This window comes from Mus musculus, chromosome 5 (assembly GCF_000001635.26).
Source record: "Mus musculus strain C57BL/6J chromosome 5, GRCm38.p6 C57BL/6J".
Classification (NCBI taxonomy): domain Eukaryota; kingdom Metazoa; phylum Chordata; class Mammalia; order Rodentia; family Muridae; genus Mus; species Mus musculus.
This window is the reverse complement of record NC_000071.6, coordinates 117,880,341-117,902,240: the sequence shown is the minus strand read 5'-3', so window position 1 is coordinate 117,902,240 and position 21,900 is coordinate 117,880,341. Positions and strand designations below refer to the sequence as shown.

Sequence of the window (21,900 nt, the reverse complement as noted above, 5' to 3'; positions counted from 1 at the left end):
GAGTTTCGGGAATACAGGCATGTACCACCACTATACCGCATGAGGAAGGACAAAATTATTGAACACATTCAAATATGATACTTTATAGTAAAATTGAACATATTTAATCCATTAAGTTTCCAAATTTATCAATGTGCTAAACTGCTCCACCCCATTATATATACTCTACTATTCTAATTTCAAAATATACTCAACATAAGATTATAATGGGGGTGGATGGTTGGAGAGGCGTCACAAAAGTTAGAATTACCTACTCTTCTAGAGAGTCTGGTTCAGTTCTCAGCACCCATGTGGGAACTCACAACTGTAATTCCAGCTCCAGGGGATATGGCATCCTCACACTAATGTTTATAAAATAAAATTAAATAAATTATTTTTAAAGAGTATTCTGCTGTATGGGTTTTTTGTTTGTTTGTATTTTGTGGCCACCTAGGAGATCTCTTGGTTGGGGTCAGCTGGGAACCATGCTTACAACCCCTTGCATGCATGGGCACAATCAGGGCAATGGTATCAGGGCTCTAAATAACCGTGTAGCCAGGTTTTGGGGTCTTTCTTTGTGTTGTGTGAGCAGAAGCCAGTAGAACTGATGCTGGCTATAGAAGGTTCTGGACACAGATAGGGGAGAAAGAGTTGCGGTTCACAGTCATGTTCAGCTAAGCAGGAGGCAAGGTCAGCCAACTACACGCTTAGCAGTTAGTGCTCAGCCAAGTGGAACGGAGTCTGGGGAGCCTGGCCCGGACTCCGAGTGCACAGGTGCGCCTCCTGGTTGCCCTGGTTACAGCCGGTTCTCAGGATTATCACATTTCAATGAGAAAAGCCTTATGTATATGAAGTTGGCATGCCTGGGAGAGGGGAAAGGCAGGGGGTGTGTGGGATGAGTAAATGGGGACCCGGGGTTAGCATCTGTCTGCTGTGGTGTACCAGTGGGGCAGAGTACATTTGAAAGTGTCTCTTCCCTGAACTGTGCAGCATCATGTCCACTTGGAAGGGACCCCGGGAGGTGGGGATGGGCAGTCTTAGTTCTCTTGGTAGCCTTTGTCAACTTTTGGTCCCCAGGATTTAGGTATAGTGATGTTTGGGCCAGTTGAGCCTGACAGTCAAGTCGGGCTAGCTCAGCACACTGCCCCTGCTGGTGCTTCCTAGGTGCTGGGACTAAAGGCATTTGTCACCGAACTGGCTCCAGCTCAAACTATTGATCAGGACACGAAGGAGCCATGTAGGTCAGCTCAGGAAAGGTGGTCCCGGGGATATGACTTCTCTGAACAATGTTGGTATTGGTGGGAGTCTGGGGGAACTTCCTTTGGGTCCTAGACATTCCTTCATTCATTTAATATTTTAGGATCTGTGCTTGGCATTGACAAGTGGATTTCAACTCTGAAAGGGGACAGAAGCTTCCACAGGAAGAGGTTGAGGGAGCCAAAGGGGCGCATGTGGTGGATCTGTGGGTGGTCACAGGTAAGAGCAAGGTCTGAGGAGTGTCTCCTGTGCCCCTTGCTGGCAGGACCCTTCAGGGTAGAAAGATTACAATGGAAAAGCACAGAGGTATAGGTGGGGAGGGAAGGGGTGGGGGAGGGGGAAGGGGTTTACGGAGAGTCCAGCGGGGATAGGCTTGGGGCATCTAGACTCACCTCTGTGAACTCCACATTAGCTGGATCGCCCAAGGTAGAGCCATCTGGCTGCTTGTAGCCGGCATAGCGGATGAGCTGCGAGTTCCACACTCGGAAGTCATGCTTGCCATCAGTCCTTTGAGGGAATATAGTGATGGCCGACCTTGGGAGAGGAGAGAGGACGGGAAGAAGTCACCAGGGCGGGACTTGTCCCTTGGAGGAAGGACACAGTGACAAAGCTGGAGATCAGATGTCCAGGTCTCCAGCTGGAGGAAGGAAGGAGCCAAGTTAGCAGCTCCGCCAACAGAACTCTTGGTCTGTGCAAGGTAGGAAACCCACAGCATGGTTTTGAAGTTATGATCCTCCTGCCCCAGCCTCCTGAGGCTGGAATGAGAAGTGTGTGACTCACACACACTCACTCACACACACACACACACACACTCTCTCTCTCTCTCTCTCTTTCTCTCTCTCACACACACACACACACACACACACACTCTCTCTCTCTCTCTCTCACACACACACACACACACACACACACTCTCTCTCTCTCTCTCTCTCACACACACACTCTCTCTCTCTCTCTCTCTCTCACACACACACACACACACACACACTCTCTCTCTCTCTCTCTCTCTCACACACACACACACACACACACACACACACTCTCTCTCTCTCTCTCTCACACACACACACACACACACACACACACACACACACACACACACACACACACACACACACACCCTATATGAACATTATCTTGCCTCCCTCACCTGGAATCCCTCTCTGCTGTCACGCTATTCCCACAAACAGCTTCCTAACTGGAGCTCACCCGACCCTGCTTCTGAGCACGTTCTGTAGGTCTTTCTCTCTAAGCATTTGCCACTGCATGGCAGGATGTCACTGATGCCAGAGGACGAGGCTAGACCCTGGGCTGGAAGTAATTCATGGAGCCATCCCCGGTGAGGTAAATATTCTACATCTCTTAGAGAAAATCTCTGTAGCGCGTGGGAGACAACAAAGCCCAAAGCCAGCTGCCTTCCCTCTGGCTTCAAGACACTCGCTATGTCTATAGGTGGCCACCAGCCAGAGCCTGTTGGTGTGCACATACATTTAAGAAACCTGTTTGTAAACAGCAGAGCCACACATCGTGAGTCGGGTGTGATACTTTCCGTGTGGGAACTGTGACGGAGGGGTGTGAGAAGCATGGCCACACCTACCTCGCCTGTTTCCCTGGGGCTCAGTTACCTGTGGGCAGTTTGAAGGCCTGTGTCGCTTCAGCAGAAACTGTCTTCTGAATGGCTTTTAGACCCGAGGTTTAAAACTTAAGAGAGAATCCTAAGTGGTTAGTGTTTCAATTAGCTCTCATGAGGATCCCCATTCCACAGCTGCAGGATTCAGGGTAACCCCTCTGCTTGCTGGCTCATAGTGTCCTTTGAACACTGCCAGAACAGCCCCTAAGCAACCTGAGGGTATAGCTTTGGCAAAGCCTGACATTCATGGCTTAGAGTATGTTGGAAGACTCTGTCTGCCTGCCTGCCTGCCTGCCTGCCGGTCTGTCTGTCTGCCTGCCTGCCTGCCTGTCTGTCTCTTTGTCTCTGCCTCTCTGTCTGCCTGCCTGTCTGTTTCTGTCTCTGTCTCTCTGCCTTTCTCTGCCTGTCTGTCTGTCTTTGCCTGTCTCTCTGTTTTTGTCTCTGTCCCTCTGTCTCTCTGTCTGTCTCTGTCTCTCTGTGTCTGTCTCTGTCTCTCTGTCTCTGCCTCTCTGTCTGCCTGTCTCTGTTTCTGTCTGTCTCTCTGTCTCTCTGTCTCTCTGTGCTCATACATGGAAGCCAGAGGCCCACTCTGCTCTTTGAGACAAGGTCTCTCACTCATCCTGGAGGGACAGCAAGCCTCAGGAATCCCCCACCTTCACTTCCCCAGCACTGGAGATGGCAAGCACTCTTTAAAACCATGGGTTCTGGATTCCAGCTCAGACCCCCATGCTGGCGCAGCACACACCTTATCAAGTGAGCTAGCTTCCTGTGTGGCTGCTTGCTGGAAAGTTCTCTGATACTGTATCAGGGTGAGGCTACTTAGGAGTCCTAAAATGAATTCCTCACACACAAATGATTTCTGTTCCTTCTGCTGGCTTAGGCAGAAGGAAAATCCATGCCTGAGGCAGACAAATTCCCTCTGCATAAGCTTGGGGGAAGCCCAGGGTGGGGGTGGGGGTGGGGTCCATGGGAATATCTCGGAAATAGCCTTGGGTGTTTCTGAGTTGGGACCAATTCTCAGCGGTGGGAAACAGATGTCACCAGCGGGATTGACAAGTGCAACCAGCTGTGGCCCGGGCCTCAGCTGTGCGGGAGCAGCTGAGGCCAGTGTGGAAGTCACAGACCAAGTTACCCCCTGCCTTAGCTTCCCTGCAGGCTACGTTCTTTGTATGGGTACAAGAGTCCAAGGTGGGGCTGGGGGTGGGGTGGGGCAGAACGGAAGACACAGTGCTGGGGGACAGAATGGGAGGCAGCCACAGCAGGGTGGAATGCTGTGAGCGCTGGCTCTACTCAGAAATGGGAGTTTCTTCTTTCCAGGAATCCTAACTAGTTTCCAGTACTCTCTGCGGGTGACAGGGAACTAGAGTCCCGGCAGACTTTCAGTTTTTGTTGTTCTTTTCTGTTCCGGCAGAGGAAGGGCAGGGGAAAAGAATGCCAGGCTATTTCAGCCAGCTGGGCCACCTCCCCAGAAGGGGACAGCCTTTTCCCCTGGCAGCTGAGGCACCTCCAGGACCAGGATCTTATGCTGCAGGGATATCACCCCACTCTGTCCCACCCAGCAGGGCAACTCACCTGAGGTTCCCTTTGTTGGTGGCGTACTTGACGTGGTTACAGATGTAGTTGAACATCCCATGGGCTGTGGTGCAGTCTCGGGCATCGAACACCTGTGGAAAGTGCATGATGGGATTGCCAGCTGCCTCCTTTCTCCCTGGAAGCCCAGGGCAGAGTACCTTTCCAGGGGTCCCTGAGCCCACTGCTGTCTTGGTCAGTCAGCCCCCCACCTTCTTGACGTCTAGGCTTCATTTTGTATTGCCTTTTGTTTTTTATGCTAGTAACGGAGGAAATGGTCATGATGGATACGTGTAGAGGGCAAATGTAATGGAAGGAGTGAGCCAGACTGGTTATGTTTTCTGTGGGGCTACCAGGCATTTGAAAACAAGCAAAGGTCGAATAATCTAGAACAGAGGGTGAGGTGGGGGCTCGTGAGACCCCACCCTGTTCTGAGGAGCTACTGGCTCCTCACTCTCTTTGATGGCGTAGCGCTGGAAAGGTGACCATGCTCCATTGACTAAGCCCACCCCCCACCCCATCCCCCTCATGCCAGCAGCATTAATCAAAGCCAGCGGCTCACCGAACATAAAAAATAAAACATAGGACGCTGAAGGAAAAAGGGTTGGGAAGGGGACTAAACATGATCAAAATACTTCATATAACTGAAACTGTCATGATAAAGCCCATGAGTACGCATAACGTATGCTAACACAGTGCATGGAACAGAAAGCCTGATCCTACAACTCAATCAACTTGTAACGTTAAGCTACTCCCTAGCACAGACTCAGACCAGGGACACAGAAGTGAACTCCATCAGGCAGGCGCAAGTAAAAGGGAGCGGTGGGGTCTGCAGCAAAGAGGACAGCCTGAATTCTACTGAGAGGTGTGGCAGTTTTATTCACTAAAGAGCAGCATTCAAAGCTCCATCTGCCCCCTTGGCTTGTTCCCTCCCAGAGGGTCTCCCTGATGGCTGAGTGTCGCCTCCTACCTGCAGCTTGGACCACTGGATCCTGCCCACACAGCGAGAGGCGTTCCGCCAGGCATGCTTGGCGCCATAGATGAGCTCCGTGTCCTTGAGCTGGTAGGTGCTGGTGCTCTCGATCTCCTTGTTCACCTCCTCCAGCCTGTCCATGTGGGCCTTGGAGCCAAACCTAAGGAAGGAGGAATGGGGGAGGGGGAGGAGGGTGCCATGTGACGGCCTGGAAGTGTTCTGTGTGTGCAGGTGCACAAGTGAGTATGTGTGCATGTGTGTATGAGCACATGTATATGTATGCATATATGTGCATGTGTGTGCCAGTGGGGGTGTATGTACAAGTGTGCATGTATGTGTATGTATATGTGTATATGCATGTGTGTGTGTGGGTGCATGTGTATGTGTGAGTATGTATGCACATGTAAGTGTGCATATGTGTGCACACACCTGTGTGTGGGTATATTTGCATGTGTGTATGCATATGTGTGTATATATGTGCACGTATGTGTGTGGGTATATGAGCACGTGTGTGTACATATGTGCATATGTGTGCGCATGTATGCATGCATGCATGTATGTATACATGTGTGTGTATGTGTGAGTTTGTGTGTAAGTATGAATGCATATGTGTGTATGCACATGTGTATGTGTTTATGCACCTGTGTGTGTGCTTGTATACCTGTGCTTGTATACATGGGGAATAGTGAGTGTCTTCTTCTAATTCTCCCCATGTTACTTTTTGAAGCAGGAGTTGTCAATGAGCCCCAGGGATCCACTTGTCTCTACTCCCCACTGCTGAAGTTGCAGACACGTCCCAACATGTTCTGCTTTCACAAGGGTGCTGGGAATCTGACCACAGGTCGTCACACATGCATGGGGAGCCATTTCCCCCATTGGTGCAGCCGCCTAGCCCCCTGCACTTGCCTCTTAATGGAGGAGTAGTATTGGTCGAGAAATTCTTTGGCTAGAGGGAAGAGCTGGTCCTTGGTGCGGACATCTTCTGACTTCCGTATGTGATGGGATGGCAGCATGATGGAGCCCATGCAGATCTGCTCTGTGCACCCCGTTTCCTGGAGGCCAAGAGGGATGTGGGTGAGAGTCTGCCTTCTCCCCACCAGGCTTGGCAGGTGTCATGACTGAGAACCATGGTGCCCAAGTTGTTTGTGCTTGTCAATTAGGGAAGGGACTTTTTCTCTGGGACACACAGCCATGATGCAACAACCTAGTGTCTACCTGTCTCAGCCATCTCTACCTGTAACCTCTATTATCAATCATCTCTCCACCTATCACCTATGTGCCTATTGTTCATTTATCATCTTTATATCATCTATCATCTATGAATCTATGTATCTATCCATGTATCTATCTAGCTCTGTATCTATATATCATCAATCTATGTATATATCCATCATCTATGTGTCTATGTATCTATCTATGTATCATCTATCTACGTATCTAACATCTATGTATCTATATATCTATGTATATATTTATCATCTATGTATCTATGCATTTATGTATCTATGTATCTATCATTTATCACACCACTCATCTTTCATCTACCTATCATCTATTATCATTGTATCAATAATCTATCTATATGTTTATCTACCAATCTTTCATCTATCATCTATTAATTCTATTACATATCATCTATCTATCATCTAGTTTTTATTTTAAGGCAGCATAACATGTAGCCCAGGCTGGCCTTGAACTCACTGTATACCTGAGGTTGGCCTTGAGTTTTTGACCTTCTGCCAAAGTACAGATATGTACCATCACATGCAGTTCCAGAAAAAAAAAAAATCCGTCCTATAGTGATCAAAGAAAACGAATAATGGCATCGTCGTCGTCATCATCATCACATCATCACTGAGACAAGGTCTCAAGTAGCCCAGACTGGTCTCAAGCTCTATATATGGCCCAGGTCAAGGATGGCCTTTGAATTTTTGACCCTGCTGCCTCCACCTCCTTAATATAGAGATTACAGCCACGTATCTCTACTCCACTTAGTGTATGACTTATTCATACCCAGGGCTTTGTATATGCTAGGTGAGTATGTCCGAGGTATCCATAGTTCTTCCCTGCCACACACACTCATTCTTTGTGATGTGATTTTACAGATCCTCTCTTGAGACTCATCTTGTCCCTCACCCCTTATGTACAGATTGGTCTGGACCTATAGAACGTAGGAAGAGTGACCCTGGGCCATCTGTAAGCCTAGGGCTCAAGAAGTCTTGTATGTGAATAGAAAATAGAGATACCTTGCATACTTCTGCAGCCCTGGGGACAGACTTAAGCTTGCTTCCTGGAAGAGGAGAGGCCACCCAGAACAGAATCTTCTCTTCCAGGGCCATCCTGGAGCAGCCCGGTCTGAGCTGTCATCTTGTGGATATGAGACCCACATACTTGGGGTCTGCTTGTTACATGCATTAGCTGACAGAGACGTTATTCCTTCAAGAGGTTCGTATTTTAACAAAAACAGAAGGCGAAGGGCTGGAATGTTGAGTACTAAGAATCTGGTATGGAACAGAGACCACAGTGTGAAATGTAGGAAGGGCTGGCTCAGTACCCCGTCCATCCATGATCACACTGGGAGAGGCGAAGAATGCTCAAGGACCCTTAAATTCTGCTGTGTGCAAGGTGCTCACCAAGAGAGGCTTTAGCTGATAGCATGACTCATTGGTAAAGCATCCAGGGAGGTGTGAGGCAATGCCAGCTGTGACCCTCTGGCTGTCACAGTGTGAGTGGGGACTCTGGCCTCTCATGGGGGTGGGCTACAGGAAGTGTTTATCACAATCACATTGCTATGCACAGGATCCTCAACACAGATGCCGTCCCCCCCTCCCGCCCACCCTCCCACCCTCCTGTGAGGTGAGTTAGCCCCGACACTCACCAGCGTGCTCTTCAGGTGCAGGGTGTCAGTGAGGACCACATCTGTCTCCCAGTTCTTGACCTTAAGGAAGCGAGGGCACCTGGAAGGACTGCCATTCTTGGTAGGAGACTGTTTGCCCGAGGCGGGAGACTGGGAATAAGAAGGAAGGCATCAGATGAGGGGCATGGTGTCTTAAAGGAGATGTGAAGACTTTGCTCTTCTAGAGTTTTCTCTGGGTCTCCTGCTGCCTTCCCAAAGAAAAGGGCCCAACCTTCCCGGGGTGACAGGTGCAAGGTTTCCTGAGACCAATAGCTTTGCTTTCCTCCATAGGGAAAAGATGTACCACAGTGTGGAAAAATGTTACAGATTAGATCTGGGGGCAAGGAGGCAGGAGATCAAAGGTGACCTCCTTAATGTTTGTTATAGAGTCAAGACTATCTAGAATAGACTTAAATTCTAGTATTTAGAATACCACATAGAGACCTGGTGGATGTTTGTTGAGTGAATCAACGATGGAGCAGAAACTATCAAGCTTTGAATGTGGTCCTTAGAGCTGTAGAAACCCAGTCATTTGCAGGTAATGTAGGGAGGACGTGGGTCTGACCTGTGTGACTCATACGTGTCTGAGAGTTCTACATCTTCATCTGAAAGGCTGCTAGCAGAAGACTGGCTTCCAGGAAGCTAGGATGAAGGTCTTAAAGCCCATGCCCACAGTGACACACCCACTCCAACAAGGCCACCCCCACTCCAGCAAGGCCACGCCCACTCCAACAGAGGTGACCCCTTCAAACAGTGCCACGCCCTGAGCCAAGCATATTCAAACCATGATAATATCTGAGTTTCAACTCCCAAGCTCTCACAGGTACACCATCTTAGTTCCTAACTCACAGCCAAACACACTCCATGACCGGACATTGGTGACACGGCCACAGCCATGTTCTTAGCCTTTTGAAACAGGGGAGAAAGAATTGATGCTAAGGTGAGGCAGGATGAGACTAGGAAGGAGGGCTGGGGATGCAGGCTATGTGGAGGACTCAGGTGAGTGCAAGGGCCTGTGGTCACAATGAGCTTGTGAAGGTCAAAGGACCAGGGGTCTGGGTATGTGTGCACCCAGCACAACCTGCAGGTGGGTTTGTGTGTGTGTATATGTGTGCGTGTGCATGAGCACACTTGTGTGTAGAGTCAGAGGACAACCTTGGGCATCACCTCAGGCACCATGCACCTTATTTTGAACCTCAGGGATCCATCCATCTCTAGTTGCAAATTCAAGTTACAAGCACCGTATCTGACTTCTGTTTGTTTACTTTTAGCTTGGGCTTCAGCGACTGAACTTAGGTTCTCTCTCGCCTCCCCTGCTGCTGCAGGTGGTTCATTAGAGGCAGCTGGTAGTCTAGGTGGGTCTGAAGCTTCTATTCTCCTGCCTCTACCTCCCAAGCACTGGGGTGAGAGGCAAGAGTCACCACGACCAGTACTCCTGTAATGATTCCATGAGCACGAGTGCATGCCCCGTCTACACCTGCACTCCCTGTCTACACCTGCATGCCTTGTTTATAACTGCACATTCTGATAGCTTTTATTTTGGGATTTGAACTTACTATGTAGCCAAGGATGACCCTGAACTTTTGATCTTGCTGCCTCCGCCTTTAGAGTGCAGGGATCACAGGTGTCTACTACACTCCTGTCTTAATCTTCATATTGTATACATATCTACATAGAGATTCAGATGATCCGGTTGTCTCTTTGTATCTGTAGAGATGGGTGCTAGAACCCCCATGGATACCAGAATTACAGTTTTTCAGTCCCTCAAATTAAAAAAAATGTCATCGTATTGGCCTACAACCCATGTACCCCCTCTTATAAATATTGGGTAAATAGTTCTAATGTTATATAGTTTAGGGGTATATGACAAGAGAGAAAGTCTGTGCATATTTAGCACACACACATACATACACATAAATACATACATATATACACACACATACACACATATACAAATATACACACATACATACACACATAAACATACATACATACACACGTACATACATACACATACATATATACACATACACACACACACACACACACACCAGTTACGGGGAAATAGACAGGAACTTATCTACACTAGGCCAGGCCTTTACCACTGAGCCTCCTCCCCAGCCTTCATCTACAGTTTTTTTTTCCCCTGGATATTTTCAACACACAGCTGGGTGAATCAGTGTACGTGGCTTCAGAGACACAGGAAACTGACTTCCTCATCCGCCTTCCTCTTGTTCAGCTGCCTCTTCGCCAGCTTGTGTGGAATAAGCCTTTGGGGACCCAAAGGTAATAAGCTGAGTTATTACCCCCCCCCCCCAAGTCTACATGCCAGAACCCTGATCCTTTGGTGACAGGAGTTTTTGGAGATCACAGAGGCTAAATGAGGTCACCAGGGTGGGGCCTTCATCTGCTACAGTTAGCAATTTTCGAGTGAGTGGGCTGCTGGAAGCCAGGGTCAAGTAATAGAGGAGCCTAGACTTCTCTGAGGGTGAGGGTGTGTGTGTGTGTGTGTGTGTGTGTGGGCACGACCTGATAGACCCATTTCTCTCCTTTCTTCACTGGATACAATGCAGTGCTCCCAGGGGGCATCCCAGCTCAGTAGGGAACTTCACTCTAGAGCACTGGGCTGGGTGTTCCCCCTGGTGACTTCGGTGACTTATCACTGAAAGCGAGCTACAACATTGGGCTGCATAGTCTCTCAAACGCCGGAAGTACAAACTCCTACAGAATAAATATTGCTTTCACACCACTGTGAAACTGAAAAGCTAAGTGGAGCCTTTTGTAGGTCAGGATTGGCTATCCGGAGATTGCAAGGATTGTGGGAGGGAGGGGGTGAGGACTGAGAATCTCAGAGAAGCTTTCTCAAGGATGCGGCAGGGGGGCGTGGCATAGCTGGAAGGTAGATCTCCAGGAAGCTGGACTGGAAGAGGGAATTTGGGTTAAGCCTGGTATATAGGAAGAGCAACTGACAATCTGGGGTGTGAAAAAAGTCAAGTCGTCCTGGCGGCTTCCTCTTGTCTGGGTCACAGAAGTTCAGAAAACTTGATGTGGGAACAGCAGACTCTGAGAAGCAGGGAGGAGAACGGAGGTGGGGGTGGGGTGGGAGTGGGGGTGGGATGGGGAGGTGGGGGGTGGGGGGGTGGGAGCTGGAGAAAGGATGTGTTTGAGGCAGGAAGCCAGGACCTCAATATGACAGGAAGATGTCAGATCAGGGGCCAAGGACCTGTGCTACCCAATACCTGTGTCCTCTCAAATCCTTACATTGTCCAAAAGACCAGAGCCTCTGAATGTGACTTCGGTGGCTCATCTTGACTGTCACTTGAGAGGATGTATAATCACCATGGAAACAGGCCGATGTGCATGTCAGTAAGAAAGTTTCCAGATCCGGAGGCAGAGGCAGGCAGATTTCTGAGTTCAAGGCCAGCCTGGTCTACAGAGTGAGTTCCAGGACAGCCAAGGCTACACAAAGAAACCCTGTCTCGAAAAATCAAAAAAAAAAAAAAAAAGAAAGAAAGAAAGTTTCCAGATTATGTTAGTTGCAGGCAGACCCTAACTGTGAGTGTCAAAGGCTAGGGTCTTGGGACTAATACTAAGGAGAAAGCTAGCTGAGCATCTACATTGGTCTCTCTCTGCTTCCTGACTGGATAAATATAACCAGCTGTCACAGGCTCCTGCCACCATGCCATGCCCTCCCCTCTACCAGGAACTGTGTCCCTCAAACTGTGAGCCAGAATCAACCCTTCCTTCCACAGTGGTTAGTTTGTCATAGCAACGGAAAGCAATCGACACAGTATCCCTAACTGAAGACAGGGTCCCTATGAAGGTAACAAGTTAGACTGTGGTCCCTATATAGTCCTTGACTTAACATGCTGATGTCATGTAGAAAAAGGGGAATTCTGGGACACTCTCCTACCCAGAGAGAAGGCCTTGTGATCATGAAACTGACTATTACCAGCTATAGGGCAAGGAGCTGTTCTGCCAACACCTTGACTTTGGCATCCCTCTGTCATAACTGTGACACAAAGTCCACAGTTGTCAGGACAAGGTTATGTAGCCTACGTGAGTGAGCCCTGGAGCTGTGCCTGAACTTGCCCAGAATCAGCTAGCGCCTCCGTTCTTCCCTGTTGGCATCAGCCACAGCCTCTCTGTGACAGCCCTGCATCAACCTGCCTGTTCTGGACTTGTCCTGAAATGAGGACAGCAAGCCAGGGCCAAGCTGGGCAGCAGGCCAACACACCACAGGGGCTAGACGCCACCTACTGTGATCTTCCTGCAGCCCTTGTCAACCTGTGGGGACCACGTTTTTCAGGATGGCCAGCCTAACCCAGTTATGGATCCTGGTGGTGCAGCATCCGTACGGCGAGCATATTGCTGCCTGGAGGATGGAACCAATTGTTTTCAGGACCCAGAGAAAGGTTTCTGTGGGGTGTGGGCAAAGCATTGTGTTTAAAGTGATCCAGTCCCTGCAGTGACCCTGTGGACACCTGCAACCGCTCATCATGTCACCTCTCCCCATTCGACTGTGCTCCAGTCTGTCAGGATAAGGAGGAGGAGGACCCAGGAGATGGAACTGTGTGGGAGAAGTAGCAGCTCAGACCTCTGAGATGGAGAGGCATTTAACTAGAATGTGAGCAAGGGAGAGATGGCTCAGTTAGCTGTGTAACTCTGAGGACCCGAGTTCAGACCCTCAGCACCCACAGAGAAAGCAGATGTTACAATGTGTGGTTAGAATTCCACCGCTGGGACACAGGGCAGCTGGAATCCCGGGCGTGCTCTGGCTAGTTGGTCCAGCCAAAATGGGTTCAGATTTCCAACTCAGGAAACCAAGGGGATTCATTCACTGGGGCGTGAACAATCTACTCCAGACAGCACCAACTGCATTAGTGGGTTATAATAAAAACAAAACAAAACAAAACAAAACAAACTCAAAAGGGCAGGAAGTTGGGAGGAGACGGAGGTAGGGACATTGGGGAGAGCTGGAAGGAGGGAATGTGGAATGCGTATAAACAAGATACAATGTATGCATGTGCGGATCTTTAAAGAAGGAAAAACAGAGTGGCGAATGATTGAGGAGAGCACCTGGTGTTGACCTCTGACCTCCACATTCACACACACAGGTGCACTGGCATCACACACACAGGTGCACGAGCATCCGTACACCTACGCACCTGCACACATGTGTGCCTGTACACACACATGCACGCCACACCCCCCAAAGCAAGAGGACTTATATATATTGACCCTATCCTGGAGACTGATGGATAGTTTTGTGTTCCAAGATAACCCTGAACTTGGTCCTGTAATCACACTGGGATTGTTACGTGTCCCCAGAAATCAATCTTAAACATGGATCCTGTAAGTCCCTGTGGCTCGTTCACACTGTCTTGTTCCAAGTGTGAGGTTGCTAGATCTGCATGTTAAAAGCACATTTGTTTTTAGCCTTTTCAAATATCTTGGGAGCATGGAAAGGTGAAAGAAGGGAAGTCTCCCTAGAGCTGTCAGAGTCTCTGTCGGGAAGCCAATGGGCCACAGCTATGAATTGGGAAAGGGGCGGGCAGCTCTGCCTGAGCTAGGGTTATGAAAAAAGGGTTTCAATAGCAAGTTACATGGTGACTCAGCACTGAGAGAATTCTCCCAAGTTCCCCAATCAAATGTCATGGCCTCGCTAGGTGGGACAGCCTGCACTGAGCAGACTGGCTATGGAAACAAACCATTTGCAGAATTTGTGGAAGTTCCCACAGGGCTGAACCCAAACATTGGCACAGGGTATTCAAACCCCATTTCCTGGTTCCACCCTGGCTCTGACCCCCCAGAGAGCAGGACTTGGTGTCTTTGTGTGCATGTGGGGTGTGTGTATGTGTGCACATGTGTGTTGTATGTATCTCTGACTGTTGGCACACATGCAAATGGATGTAGAGGCCAGAGGTCACTATTGGGCACCTTTCTCAATAACTCACCTTTTTTTTTTTTTTTTTTTTTTTTTTTTTGAGACAAGGTCTCTCTCACTGAACATGGAGCCTCCTGGTCAGTTAGACTGGCTAGCCAGTGAGTTCTAGAAATTCTCCTGTCTCTGCCTCCCCAGCCCTGGATTAGAGGTGTATACTATGGTACCTGGCTTTTTTACATGGGTGCTGGGGATTTGAACCTGGGTCCTCCTGCTTGTGCAGTAAGCACTTTAGTGATCCTCCTGCTTGTGCAGTAAGCACTTTAGCCATCTTCCCAGCGCTGATGACTGTCTTTTGATGAAGGAGCCTATAAAGACCAGGGGTCACCAAACAGACTGCTCAGGTGGAGGGGAGAAAGGCATCAGCAGAGATGAGATGCTGCCACAGCTGTGGGACAGAAGGCCCTGACAGGAAAACTTTCTGGAAAGCATGGTTTTGAAGGGCAGCGGAGTTCACTGTGGGCGAGCTGACGCAGGAGAGGTGGGGCAAGGGTTTGTCTGAGGGGGATTCCTCTCAAGATTCAGGAGATCAGAGTTAGTTCTCAGGGAGAAAGGAACCTATTGGTGCCCTGAGATATCAGCTAGAACAGAGCCAATGGCGTCTTCCGGGGCCAGCTGGGTGGACTATGCTGGTCATGTGGGTGCATGAGCCTCTGAGACCCCAACCTCACAGTGTGATGGCCGCTGTCTATATCTGTACCTATCTCGCTTTGAGAAGTGATGTTTTGAGAAGCCAAGGAAAATAGACGATGAAGAAATGATAGCCAGGCAAGTAAGCTCTTTCGGCGATGTGGTCACATCAAGTTTCATCGACTTTTCAGCCATCTTTTGCAAATGCCTATTTGGTGCTCAGCAGGGTCCAACCCAATGTGCGTCTACAGACTCTACAATCTTCACTGACAGATGAAGAGACAAAAGGGTCGGAGAGGCCAGGTGACAGGGCTGGGTGTGTGTCCTTAGAGACGGGTCTCCAGGAGAAACAGGTCATGATGTGGATGACAGAAACGGTGATAATGAGAGAGAGTTGTGGTTTCTTAATCCCCCTGCCTCAAGTTAGTGATATAGTAATTAGCCATGCTCAGGCTGTCGGGTTTGGCGGTAGGCGCGTTAGCCGATGAACCATCCCACCATCCTCTGTTCCTGGCTTTAGTGAAAGGTTTTCCTTTTCCTCTCTTGCAGTGAATGATGTTAGCTGCAGGTCTGGTGACCACATCTTTCATTGTGTTGGGATACCCAGTATCTATCCCTCCTTTGGGGAGTATTTACCATAAGGGACAATGATCTTATATTCTGGTCACTTATTCCACGTGAGGCCCCCGTGAGCATTGGCTCCGAGATGGTAGGACTACCTCTAGCACTTACTGATATTCACTGATTCAGTAAATCTCTGTGCCTCAGTTTCCCCAACTATAATATAGGGATAACAGAGGTGTGTGCTATGCATGCATTCGCATGTGCACACATGTGTATGTGCATGTATGCATGTGTGTATGCATGTGTGTGCATGCTATATACTTGACTGTGCAGGTCACATGTTTGTGCCTGTAGAGGCCAGAGCAGGATGTAGGGTTCCAGGTATTGTCCTCCATAGCGTTACCTTATATACCCTTGAAGCAGGGACTCTCACTGAGCCTGAAGTTCACCACAGGCTGGCCAGCTAGCCATTTTTGCAGACCCTCCTGTCTCTAGCCCCAAATCCTGGAGTTATAGGCATGTACAGTCAGGCCTGGCTTTTTATGGGGGTGCTGGGGATTTGAACTCAGGTCCCTCTACTTGCTCAGCAAATGCTCCTACCCACTAAGCCACCTTGCCAGCCCAGTTTCCTTTGTGCTTCAAGTCATCTCTAGAAACATTACCCTAATACCTGCATTGCAGCATGATGTAGGAGGTAATAGAAAATGATAGCCTACATCGTTCTGTATAGATACAATTTTGTGAGTATTTTTGGTCTGTGCTCCCGTAAATCCATGGGTATATAGCCGAAGCATGCAGGGTGCTGACAGTACTACTCTGGGTGGGGCTGAGGATGGAGAAAGATGGTAGTCCCTAAGTACTCAGAACAGCACTGACATTGCTCAGTAAGTACCCGGCGTGGTTGCTCTGGTTGCTGCCATTATTTAATAGTCTAACTCATTCCATCCCCCCAAGGAGACCATGAGCCCTTTTGATGATGGCAAGTCCTAGCTCTGTGCTAACTACTCATTTGATGGAGGCCACCAGTGAGGACCGAGCCATCCTGGCCTCACCCATAGCACTGTCAGCTGCTATGCTATGCTATGCTATGCTATGCTATGCTATGCTATGCTATGCTATGCTATGCTATGCTATGCTATGCTATGCTTCGGAACCCTGGGCTCCTCTAATGGCTGCACATCTCCATCTCCATGGCTGTGGTATATCAAATAGCACTGTGGCTGATATTTTTATTCTGACATCACTAACAAGCTTGGGTCAGGGCCAACCAAGGTTCCCTGCTGTGGTGGTGTACTGGGAACTGAGAGGCAGGGTGTCTGCTCTTCTCCTCTGTTGCCCAGACCCATGGGGCTGCTGTCCCCTTCAAGAGAGCACACCCCAGTTCTCAGAGACTTCGGCTTGCCTGCATACCAGGGAGTATGGGCTCAGGAGCCTGACCCCTCCTGCCTTGTAATTTGGAGCTCCCCAGAGGCCAAAGTGGTCCCTTGGTACTCCCTTGGAAATACAGAGATGTTCTACAATGGTTTCTGACATTTTGAAAGTAGCCAGGAAGCCCTGGGTCCCTGGGGAGAGGAAATGCCTGCTCCCACTGGGATGAGGGGTGGGGACAGAGTTACAAGAAAGGTCACTGGAGTGATCATCTGATCGCTGCAACCAGCAGGAGGCTGGAGACAGGATGGGGTGCTGGGAGAGAGAGAGGTGAACCCCAGGGGAGAAGCTGCTTTGGCCTGGAGCCTTCTCTACCTGTACATCGTGGGTTGGATAAGTGATGTATTAAGACTCTGAAAGTGAAAGTCTGGCTCCAGACAGCGTGAAGCTACTTCTTCAATAGGACAGCAGCTGGGGCATTTTTGGGTCAGACCATGGATAAGAGGGGGTGTCAAGAAGGGCTAGGTTCCAATCCTAAGGTCCGGGTTTTAGTTTAACAGGACATGGCTCCCACAAGCTCATGTTTTTGAACAGTAGTTCCTCCCGAGAGTGGTGGTATTTGAGAGGCTGGGAGCCAGGCTGGAGGAAATGAGTTGCTGGGTGTTTAGCACTAAGACTATAGCTCTGCTCAACTACTTGTTCTAGCTCTGCTTCCTGATCTGCCAAGATACGAGCAAGCAGCCTCACCCTCCCTCAGCTACTGCAGGCAAGATGGCTCCCATCCTTGTGCCTTTCTGGCCTAATAGAATGACTGTCCCCTACCCTGGAACTGTGATACTAAAATAACTTCCCCTCCCTAAAGCTGCTGGGTCAGTCATTCTGTCACACTAGAGAGAAAAGAAATGAACACAGGCAGAAGGAACAAGCAGCAGTCTCATGTTATTTACCCGATGTAACATTTTACATATGATGATTATGGAAGAAGGAACAAGGGGCAGTCTCATGTTATTTACCCAATGTAACATTTTACATATGATTATTATCACAGAAAGGCCTTAGCATGGTGCCTTGGGTGGTCTGAGAATGACAGATAACAGCAGAGATCAGTAAAGAGCCTTAGAAATATAAAAGCACGGTGTGCCAGCCATAATCACTTGTTTTTTTACCAGAGTACTTTTATCTACTTTATGTTAGGCAAGTTTCTGCTTCATCTTCAAAGCCTGGGTCCAGTGTCTCTTGGGAAAACCCTCCCATGCTGTCTGATGAGACACATAAGTTCCTACAGCACCCTGTTTAACCACACAGTGGAAGCTCTTGGGGGCAGGGAAGGTGGTGTTTGCTTTTCTCTGCTTCCACCAGAGGGCTATGCATGCAGGTTTAGGGAGGAGTGTCTGGAATCATGGGAAGTAGCTCCTTCCGCCGTCCACCTTGGGCCAGATGCATTTTGCACCAGGGATGGGCAAGACAACGTCCACAGAGGTATCACCAAAGACAAGAAACTGCAGGCTCTCTGGTCCTCCCCGCAGCTAACCAAGACCACCACGCGGAGAAATCACCACTCTACAGAAGTCAACAGCTCAGCTTTCCCAAACTAGTTTAAGTCAGTTTTGCCTGTCATTTATAATAATGGCAATGGCCAGCTACTCAGATGTCTGAGGCGAGAGGATGGCAAGGTGAAGAACTGCTCAGGCTGAGCAGTGAGTTAATTGTCAGAGAGGGCAATTAAGAATGGGGGAGGGGCCAGGCGGTGGTGGCACACGCCTTTAGTCCCAGCACTTGGGAGGCATAGACAGGCAGATTTCTGAGTTCAAGGCCAGCCTGGTCTAGAAAGTGAGTTCCAGGACAGCCAGGGCTACACAGAGAAACCCTGTCTCAAAAAAAAAACAAAAAAAACAAAAAACAAAAAAAAAAAACAAACAAAAAAAAACAAAAAAACCAACCCCCCAAAAAAAGAATGGGGGAGGGGTTGGGTGGCTCGGAGGTCAAGAGTAGATAACATTCTTACAGAGGACCCAGGTTCAATTCCCAGCACCAGGGTTGGAACGCTCATAACTTCCTGTAAGTCTAGATTCAGGGGGTCTGAAGCTTTCTTGAGAGCTCTATAGGCTCCTGCACTCATGTGCATGTGCGAGAGTACACACACACACACACACACACACACACACACACACACAATCACTAAGATCGAATCTTAGAAAAACCCCTAAGAACGGGCATATAGCCCAATGGTAGAGCACCCCATGAGACGATGGGTCATCCTAGCACCACAAAACCAAAACTAAACAACAGCAATAAGAACAAATGGATACAAAAAGATTTATCTCTGTCCTAAGCATAAAAATTAACACAGCATCAGTGTCGTAGCAAGGGGCGACGTGCACTTGGTCTTGCTGAGAGGGTGACCGTATTGGGTGTCAGGGACTGTCATAAAGAGGAGAGTTTATGTAAGGAGGGTGGCCCACATAGTCTGCTGTCCCCTTGTTATGGTTTGAATAAGAATGGCCCTCACAGACTCATATAATTGAGTGCTTAGTCAGGGAATGAACTTTTAAAAGGATAAGAAGGACTAGGAGGTGTGGCTTTGTTGGAGGATGTGTGTCACTGAGGGTGGGTTTTGAGGTTTCAAAAGCTCATGCCAAGCCTAGAGTCTACCCTGATCCCCTGCTTGTCATGGCTTGAAGATGCTTGGCCCAGGGAGTGGCACTATTTGGAAGTGTGGCCTTGTTGGAGTGGGTGTGGCCTTGCTGGAGTAGGTGTGGCCTTGCTGGAGTAGGTGTGGCCTTGCTGGAGTGGGTGTGGCCTTGTTGGAGTAGGGTGTCACTGGGGGCGTGGGCTTTAAGACCTCATCCTAGAAGCCTTCAGATGAAGATGTAGAACTCTCAGCTCCTCCTGCACCATGCCTGCCTGGATGCTGCCATGCTCCTGCCTTGATGGACTGAACCTCTTGAACTTGTAAGCCAGCCCCAATTAAATATTGTTCTTTTATAAAGAGTTGCTGTGGTCATGGTGTCTGTTCACAGCAGTAACACTAGACCTACGACAATGCCCGTGGATCAGGATACAACTCTGGCTACTGCTCCAGCGCCTGTCTCCATACCCCACACTTCCCTCCGTGATGATAATGGGCTAAACCTCTGAAACGGTAAGCAAGTCCCCAGTTAAATGCTTTCTTTCAAAGAGTTGCCTTGGCAATAGTGCCTCTTCACAGCCACAGAACAGTGACTAAGACGGCCCCTAATAAGATAGGCTCACATATGGTTAGATAGTGTACATTTTAATGAAGAAATGTATTTTTGTGTTAGACTTTGAAACAATGACAAAAAAAATTCAAAAATCAGGCTTATCTCTTAGGACAACAGATTGTACACACCCAACGAACTGTGCCTGGGCATCCCCCCCCACCCCCCATCCCACCCCCAATCTGGTTGAAGGTGTCACTTCCTGTCTGCCTTTGTCTCGAGAGGGTTGTCAGCATGCACGGCTTCATTTTTAATAAAGGACTGTAAGCCAGTTTAGTGGGTACATGTAACCCCAGCAGTTGGGAGGCAGAGGTTTATAAGTTCAAGGCCAGCCTGGGTATAGAAGGCCCTTTCACGCACAAAAAAGCCAAGGGCTGCTGATATAGTTCAGCGTATGATGCTTTGTGCACGCCATACCCTGGGTTCCGTTCTTAGGACTCCCCCGCCTACAACAAAAAAGAAATCATGAAGGGGATTTTTAAAGATCACAGTGGTTTGTTTTAATGAGAGTCCTGATGTTCCAGTGCGGGCTTGGTTGGTTTGTGTTGGTTTGCTGGGGTGGATCCAGGGCCTCCCACTTGCTAAGCCCATGCTCAACTACTGCGCCAACCCCAGCCTTGAGTGTTTGAGGACAGTTTAATGATACTCATCCACCAGCATTCCTGGGTGTCGCAGGTGGAGATGGAGACTCATCTTGGAGGAGCATGGAATTCCCCCACATCCCCTGCTTCCTCGTTAGCCAGCAGCAGCCAAGGGACACCACTTGCGCTGCTGCCGCCGCTGCGGCTCAGGCTTGGCTCATCCTCCTCTGAAGCCTTGCAGAAAGGCCCGGAGTCCTGGCTCAGATGGACTGAGAGGCTCCGTTGGTGTACAGGTGCTGAGAAGAGGGGGTGCAGCTTCCCCTCCTTCCAGACATCCCATAAGTCACCCCACTCCTGCTGCTAGGGGGTGAGGAGGGATTGGTGGGAAACATGGGCTCTTCTCAAGGGTCACTCTGGCCTGGCCCATTGGCTGCCCAGGCAAGAGAGATGAGGTGAGGCTGCTGATCTCCAGCCAAACCCAGGCAGTCTTAGAAAGGGATGGTGACTCAGCTGTCAGCACACATCTCAGCAGACTGGCAAGGACTGAAACACTTGGTAACAGATGGAGCTGGCGAGGCTGTGGGCAAACAGCCCCACCCCCCACCCCCTGGCACTTTTCTGGTAAGATGGGCACAGCCACTGGGTTGTAAATGTAAATGGCTTTTGACTTAACTTTAACACTTCTAGGAATTTTTTTTCTCTCCCGGTTAAGTCTATTCGCATGCCAAATGAGGGATCTAGACAATGCTACATGGGACAGACAACACAGTCACAGCCAAAGAGTGGCAATAGCCCAAGTGTCTATTATGGACAACTTACTCAATAAAGGATGGCATAGCCTTGTAGTGGAATATTATATAGTTGTGAAAAAAAGGCCCTGGCCCTCTGTACAGGTTAAGTTTATGTCAACTTGACACAAGCTAAGAGTCACTTGGGAAGAAGAAACCTCAATTAAGAAAATGCCCGCAACCAGATTGGACAGCGGGGAAGCCTGTGGTGCATTTTCTTGATTGATGATTAATATGGGAGGGCCCCGCCCACTGTGGGCGGTCCTGGGTTCTATAACAAAGCAAGCTGAGCAAGCCATGGGGAGCAAGCCAGTAAGCAGCACCCCTCCATGGCCTCTGCATCAGCTCCTGCCTCCAGGTGCCTGTCTTGTTTGAGTTCCTGTCCTGACTTCCTTGAGTGATGAACAGTGACGTGGAAGTGTAAAGTGAAATAAACCCTGTCCTTCCCGAGTAGTTTTTGGTCCGTTTATCACATCAATAGA

The 21,900-nt window shown here is 49.1% G+C and overlaps 1 protein-coding gene across 1 annotated transcript in view; it reads right to left on the bottom strand.

The window, feature by feature from the left end:
* Nos1 (nitric oxide synthase 1, neuronal) overlaps nucleotides 1–21,900 on the bottom strand; it is a 92,002-nt gene that overhangs the window by 56,600 nt on the left and 13,502 nt on the right. Inside the window, exons 3-7 of the mRNA NM_008712.3 lie at nucleotides 8,287–8,415; nucleotides 6,315–6,460; nucleotides 5,406–5,568; nucleotides 4,439–4,530; nucleotides 1,629–1,770 (exon numbers count right to left, since the gene is read on the bottom strand). Of these exons, the coding sequence (NP_032738.1) occupies nucleotides 1,629–1,770; nucleotides 4,439–4,530; nucleotides 5,406–5,568; nucleotides 6,315–6,460; nucleotides 8,287–8,415 (672 nt within the window). The remainder of the gene's footprint in view (nucleotides 1–1,628; nucleotides 1,771–4,438; nucleotides 4,531–5,405; nucleotides 5,569–6,314; nucleotides 6,461–8,286; nucleotides 8,416–21,900) is intronic.